General features: G+C 55.8%; 2 protein-coding genes across 2 annotated transcripts in view; both read right to left on the bottom strand.

The window, feature by feature from the left end:
• The window catches only part of PHACADRAFT_261751 (uncharacterized protein), a 4,993-nt gene extending 3,039 nt beyond the window's left edge, over positions 1 to 1,954 (bottom strand). Inside the window, exons 1-4 of the mRNA XM_007399295.1 lie at positions 1,659 to 1,954; positions 1,153 to 1,604; positions 718 to 1,088; positions 537 to 656 (exon numbers count right to left, since the gene is read on the bottom strand). Of these exons, the coding sequence (XP_007399357.1) occupies positions 561 to 656; positions 718 to 1,088; positions 1,153 to 1,604; positions 1,659 to 1,888 (1,149 nt within the window). The 5' untranslated portion in view covers positions 1,889 to 1,954 and the 3' untranslated portion in view covers positions 537 to 560. The remainder of the gene's footprint in view (positions 1 to 536; positions 657 to 717; positions 1,089 to 1,152; positions 1,605 to 1,658) is intronic.
• Positions 1,955 to 2,968: 1,014 nt separating this feature from the next.
• Positions 2,969 to 6,649, bottom strand: part of PHACADRAFT_261748 (uncharacterized protein) — a 4,136-nt gene continuing 455 nt past the window's right edge. Inside the window, exons 3-7 of the mRNA XM_007399294.1 lie at positions 5,577 to 5,697; positions 5,183 to 5,524; positions 4,891 to 5,127; positions 3,986 to 4,834; positions 2,969 to 3,934 (exon numbers count right to left, since the gene is read on the bottom strand). Of these exons, the coding sequence (XP_007399356.1) occupies positions 3,166 to 3,934; positions 3,986 to 4,834; positions 4,891 to 5,127; positions 5,183 to 5,524; positions 5,577 to 5,697 (2,318 nt within the window). The 3' untranslated portion in view covers positions 2,969 to 3,165. The remainder of the gene's footprint in view (positions 3,935 to 3,985; positions 4,835 to 4,890; positions 5,128 to 5,182; positions 5,525 to 5,576; positions 5,698 to 6,649) is intronic.

Below are 6,649 nucleotides of genomic sequence, written 5' to 3'. Positions count from 1 at the left end.
TCTGGACCTTGCCCGCGTTCACCCGACCGCGCGCGGCGGGAACAGACCGGAGCCAAGTCCCGAGCCTCGCGCGCCCTACATGCCCGAGAGCTTCAATTACTAGGCTTATTAGCAATGAGTAGCTTGTATTTTAAGAGTAGTAACATGTACTATATACTGCATTTAAAATCAGGGAAAAAACGGTATAAAAATGATGTATATACATGGGGGAAGCGTCGTCGTCGTCGCCCACAGCGAGCACGCAGGCGGGAGCGATGGCGCCGTGTGTGCCATCAGGGGATGGCGGTGTTGGTGGCGGGGCCGATGGATGACGCTCAGATAACGGAGCCATCACCGTGATGGAGGATAGCGCCCGGGGCATATCGCTCGGGGGGGCTTACAGGCGTAGGAGGGGTCTTCCAAATGCATACTTGGTATATTTTAGAAAGATATCAGCGTGCTAGTGGCTCTTACGCAAATTGCGCGAATTAGCGTGGCAAACAGGGGGGGGTATGTCACGCTTATAAGTTTTAAAATACGTAAGCTCCAGGTGGTGTCGAGACATGCAAAATTCGCGTCTGCTATTTCGAAGGCTCGGGCCTGATAGGACCGGCCCTTGGCCACCGCTGGAAGTGTCCAGCAATCACGTGCAAGAAGTTGAAGCCTGTCCCATCTCCCTGTGCACAATGTAGGTTAAACACAACTCGGCCTGCGGACGAGTCAGCAGGGTGTACTCACGAAGTCGGCGTACGGGAACCCCTTGTTGAAAGGCACGACGTTGTCCAGACGCGCGATTTGCTCGTCGCTCAGGCAGAGCGACAGCGCCTCGAGGTTGTCGTGCAGCTGCTCGACCTTGCGTCCACCGATGACGGGGAAGACGTACGGCGCCTTCTGCATGATCCACGCGATCGCGACCGACGTGATGTTCTTCGCCCCGACCTCCTTCGCGACCTCCTCGAGCTCGAGGCAGACCCGGCGCTGCTCCGGCGTGCGCTTCCAGTCGTCAAACAGCTGGCGGCCCTGCTCGCCGGACTCGAGGCGACGCTGCTCCTCGGCGTCCGTGCGGATTTTCCCGGCGCCGAGGACGCTCCACGGCGCGATGGCCATGCCTGGGGACAGGCGGGCGAGTCGTTAACGTCTGTTGAAAGCGGGGCCGTGGCAGGCGAGACGTACCTTGTGAAACGCACATCGGCAGGATGTCCCGCTCGAGGTCGCGGTCCATGATGCTCCACTTGCCCTGGTAGATCGTGAACGGTGTCTTACCCATGCACCGCGCGTATGTGTTCGCTTGCGCGACGACCCATGCAGGTGTGTCGGAGACACCAAGGTACAGGACCTTGCCCTGTTGGATGAGCGTGTGTAGGCCATCCATGACCTCCTCCACGGACGTGGCATAGTCCCACCAATGGACGTAGAAGATGTCGATGTAGTCGGTGCGGAGCTTCTTGAGGGATGCAGTGACGGAAACATGCATGGACTTGACACTGTTGCCGACGAAGGTACTGTGCTGGCCGCCTTTGCCGCGGCGGAAGTCGGTCGTGTACTTGGTGGCGAGCACGATCTGGTCGCGGATGCCGCGCTGCTCCAACCACTCGCCAATAAACTCTTCTGAGGATTCATCTTGGCTGTGGAGAGGTTGGTCATTGCCGCATATGCACACAGGATATCGTGCAACCCACTAGTTGTTCGATGTATCAATGAAGTTGCCGCCGGCGTCGTAATACGCGTCCATCAGTTTAAAGCTGGACTCTTTGTTCATGCTCCCCATGCCGAATGCCTGCCACTTGTCGCCGATGCTCATGGCACCGAGCTGGATGGGAGCTACATGGACACCTGCGCGAGAAGCGAGAGGTCTGTGGATGCCGAGTTTGGTGGGAGGCGGAGGAGGGGGCTCGTTGAGGCGAGGCATTATGTGTGTAGTTTCTGGAGGCCCTTGCTGAGGTATGAGAGAGACTGGGAGGGGTTGGTGTCACTAGGCATGTTGAAGAGCCCAGGGTTTTATACAATGGCCAGAGGCTGGGAACTTTCTTCAGTCGGGGCATAGCTGGAGAGAAGAGAAGGACGTCAGCTGAGTAACAAGCTTGATACGGCAGAGGTCGACCTGGGTTGGCCGGCAATGCATCGGCTTGCAATGGGGACACACACGCAGGGAGTAACATTGTCTGCTAATGTCTTCCACAGCTTGTGGGAAAAGGAATCATGAGAGTCTTCGCGGGAACATTGCCGATACCAAAGCGCCGCCGGTGTGTACATCGCGTCACGCGGACAGGCGCGAGGACGCGTCGACAGACTTGGCATAATATCCACAGCATCCACATTGGGCTGAGGAGGCACACGCGTTGCTCGGCGTGAGCTTGAATCTGAACTCGTACAGTCGGCTTCGAAGGGCTAGGCTGACAGTTGTCGAAAGGGTCGAATTTCTTTCAGACCGCGGTCTGAACTCAAGTCATTAAGCCCACATCAACATCATGCACGTGAGAATCGATGCTTTAGCACATGCAGCTTAGTTCCCGTTTGCAGATTGGCCAGACTAGCAAACCAGCAAAGCGAGGATCATTGATACAGCCATGTGGTGTCAGATATCCCTGCGGACAGTTGTGCCACAGGGCTGGTTATGTCTGCCCATCGTCCCACCGCTTGCGCGTCATGCGGACGCTGCTGTCAACCCCCACTTTGTGATACGCGTAAACTGCGGTCTCACAAAGCAGATATTGAAGTCATGCTCCCACCGACGGCCCCAGACCGCCTGTCCACCTCATATACTAGATCACGACTGCGCCAGGCTCAATCGAGCTGTCCACTGGCAAGCCCACCCCACGAGATTAATTGCTGGTGTCACATCGCGCGGAGGCTGATGGCACGACGAATCCCCTCCGAGAGCGGACGGAATCCCAGCGTAAGTCTTTGGTTAAACAGTTATCAAGGAGCGTCTCGCCTTGCGAGTCAGATCTACTGACAGACTCTTCGCACTGAATCGTGTGGAGATAAACATCTATCATTGCTTATACTGCTATTACACGACTCGATAGTACTTGGTCCTACACAAAATCAGAGTACATGAGGGAGATGCTACAACGCGCGCGTACGAGACACAACCGGGAGGACGAGAGAACACGACATGCAAACTAGCGAAAACACCACAGCGAGGAACAGATGAGCGACGGACGGAGCGGAAACAGGGAGAGCTTAGGCAGAGCACATCAGGCACGCCTCCTTGTTCTCAAGCGAACACATCAGCTTCGCCTGCTCGTACTCGCGCTCCTTCTGCCGCACGAGCGCAGCTGCGAACTCGGGGTCCTCCGCAGCGGCCTTGCGCGTGCGCTCATCGAGCGACATGTCCTCGTACGGGACGTACGCGGCGGGCGCAACGTTCGCTGCGACAGGCTTCTCGATGTTCAGCTGCGGTGCAGGCGTGGAATCTTCCGCGGGCGTCGACGGAGCGGGAGACGACAGCGTGGACGGCGACGACAGCGCGGACACCGCAAAAACGTCAGCCTTCGCAGGCTTGGCACCAGCCGCCTTGAGCTCGCGAAGCTGCTGAGCCTCCTTAAGGATGCTCTGGTCGACGGTGAATTGGATCGCCTGCGCCGCAGGGCGCGTACGGAGGTAGTACATGCCCGTCTTGAGACCCTTCTTCCAGCCGTAGAAGTGCATGCTCGTCAATTGGCCGACCGTCGGGCTTTGCAAGTGCACGTTCAGACTCTGGCTTTGGCAGATGAACGCACCGCGGTCCGCGGCGAGGTCGAGGACCTTCTTCTGCGAGATCTCCCAGACAGTCTTATAGATCGCCTTGATGTCGTCGGGAATGCCGATGATACTTTGAATCGAGCCGTTGTTGGCAATGATCATGTTTTTCATTGTGTCGTCCCAGAGCTTGAGGTCGACCAGTTCGCGAAGTAGCCAAGGGCACACAATCTGGAACTCGCCGGCGAGGACGCGTCGAGTGTAGATATTGCTGTTGGCAATGTCAGCTCATCTCTCGACTTGCAGGAGCCGGGTTGCGTACCTGGTGTAGGGCTCGAAGCATTCGTTGAAGCCTAGAATTTGACTGGTAGAAGCGGTGGGCATGGGAGCCAGAAGAAGGGAGTTGCGAAGACCAGTGCGGGCCACCTTCACCTTCACGCTAGCCCAGTCCCAGAGGTCGGAAGGAGTAACACCCCACAAATCATACTGTAGCTGACCCATGCTTGCCGGCGAACCTTCGTACGTTTCGTATGGACCATCGCGCTCAGCAATATCGCTGCTCGCCTCGACAGCTGCGTGGTAGATCGTCTCGAAGATCTGTTTGTTGAGCTGGCGTGCCTCAGGTGAATCGAAAGGCATGCGGAGCGCCATGAAGGCATCCGCGAGACCGTTCACACCGACACCGATTGGGCGGTGACGCATGTTGCTGCGGCGTGCCTCGGGGGTCGGATAGTAGTTGACGTCGATGATGCGGTTGAGGTTGTAGACGACGACCTTGGTGATGTCGTGCAACTTCTGGAAGTTGTACTGACCGTTCTCGATGTAAGACGGCAGTGCGATGGATGCGAGGTTGCAAACGGCAGTCTCATCGGGCGCAGAGTACTCGATGATTTCTGTGCAGAGGTTCGAGGACTTGATGGTGCCGAGGTTCTGCTGGTTAGACTTGGCATTGGCCGAGTCCTTGTAGAGCATGAACGGGCCACCGGTCTCGATCTGCGCCTCCAAAACGGCGTACCACAACTTCTGCGCCTCGATGGTCTTGCGGCCACGGCCCTCACGTTCGTAACGTTCGTACAGCTCTTCAAACTCAGCACCCCAGACCTCGTGCAGACCAGGGGCCTCGTTCGGGCAAAACAGAGTCCACTTGCCGTTGGCCTCGACACGTTTCATGCTATACAATTGAGGTCAATACAAGCACTGTTGCGATGAGGGAAAGCTTCGACGTACAAAAGGTCGGGGATCCAGAGGGCATAGAAGAGGTCACGAGCGCGAACCTCTTCTTTGCCGTGATTCTTACGGAGGTCGATAAACTCGAAGATATCAGCATGCCACGGCTCAAGATAAATAGCAAAGGCACCAGGACGCTTGTTGCCTCCTTGATCCACGTAGCGAGCGGTGGCATCGTATGCACGAAGCATCGGAACAATACCGTTCGAGTAACCGTTAGTGCCCGCAATGTACGATCTGTAGGACATAGGCACTTAGGAGACATCTACAGTATAACCGGAAGAGAACGCACCCAGTAGCACGAATGTTGTGGATATTAAGACCAATCCCACCAGCGGTCTTACTGATCATGGCACAGCTCTTCAGGGTATCGTAGATGCCCTCAATCGAGTCGTCCTTCATGCATACCAAGAAGCACGAACTGAGCTGAGGGTTAGGTGTGCCGGCATTGAAGAGCGTTGGCGAAGCGTGGGTGAAGAACCGTTCGGACATGAGGTTGTAGGTCTCGATTGCACGATCGATATCTGCACCATGGATACCCACAGCAACACGCATGAGCAGGTGCTGTGGCCGCTCCGCGGGCCGACCATTGATCTTCAAAAGGTACGACCGCTCAAGGGTCTTGAACCCGAAGCTAAAGCACGACAATGTCAGTACATCCCCCTGGGTTTCATGAGGTTACGAACAAGTTGTAGCTGAAGTCTCGGCTATAGATAACTGCTGAATCCAAGCGCTCAGCATTGGCCGTGACGATTTCGTACACGTCCTTCGCGATCATACTGGCTGGTCGGCCATTCTTGGGGTTCACTGAGCAGTTCCGAGTTAGTCGACAGGGATCTCTCACTTCGCAAATGTACGAACCATATTCGTAGAGATCCTTGATGACGGCCGAGAAGCTCTTCTTCGTCTCCTTGTGCAGATTTGAGACCGCGATACGGGCTGCTAGGATAGCGTAGTCCGGGTGCTTGGTGGTCATATATGCAGCGGTCTCTGCTGCAAGGTTCTAGGAGGAAAAGTTGGAGCGAAACGCGGGAGACTTGCGTAACTAATACTCACATCGAGTTCCACTGTTGTGACACCATGATAGACACCCGCAATGACCTTCTGCGCAATCCTGCAATGACCTTAGTGAAAGCCAAAAGGTTGCTCGTAGATCTACGCACGCCACTGGATCAACGTATTCAGTGTCGAGACCGTAGCAGAGCTTCTCGATACGCGCAGTGATCTGTTTAGGCCGTACCATCAGCTGAGGTCGATGCGAAAAGTGAGACGACGCGTACTTTGTCAAATTGGACGCGTTCCTTGCGACTGTAGAGGTTAACACGGTTAGTCCTGCCCAGTGATGCACCTAATGACGCGTAAAAAGGCCACTAACCCATCTGCGCGAAGGAGAGGCCGGGAGGCAAGGGTGTCAACGATGTTGATGGCAACGGCGGCGGGTACATACCTCGTTTGAAGACATAAGCCATAGCGTAGCGTAGAACGAGTTTTGGCGTACAAGGAAGGGGGTATGCGTGTAGGTAGAAGGGGGATGGTGAAAGTTGTGGTTGAAGGTGGACGCGCGACGCGAGAAGTCTTAAATAATAATTAATAATAATCGCGATCGTGGGAAAATCAAAGACACGTTGACCAGGCGCGTCTTACTCTTTCTTTCCTTCTGTTCGCCGCCACCACCGTCTCAAAGATGCCCGGGTATAGTGTCCCCTACGTCCACAGCGGTGACCCGGGCTATGCCCCGCCAGTACTCCGCGCGCCGTCT

This window comes from Phanerochaete carnosa (assembly GCF_000300595.1).
Source record: "Phanerochaete carnosa HHB-10118-sp unplaced genomic scaffold PHACAscaffold_9, whole genome shotgun sequence".
In the NCBI taxonomy this organism is placed as follows: domain Eukaryota; kingdom Fungi; phylum Basidiomycota; class Agaricomycetes; order Polyporales; family Phanerochaetaceae; genus Phanerochaete; species Phanerochaete carnosa.
The sequence above is the reverse complement of the archived record's forward strand: the minus strand, read 5'-3'. Positions and strand labels throughout refer to the sequence as shown.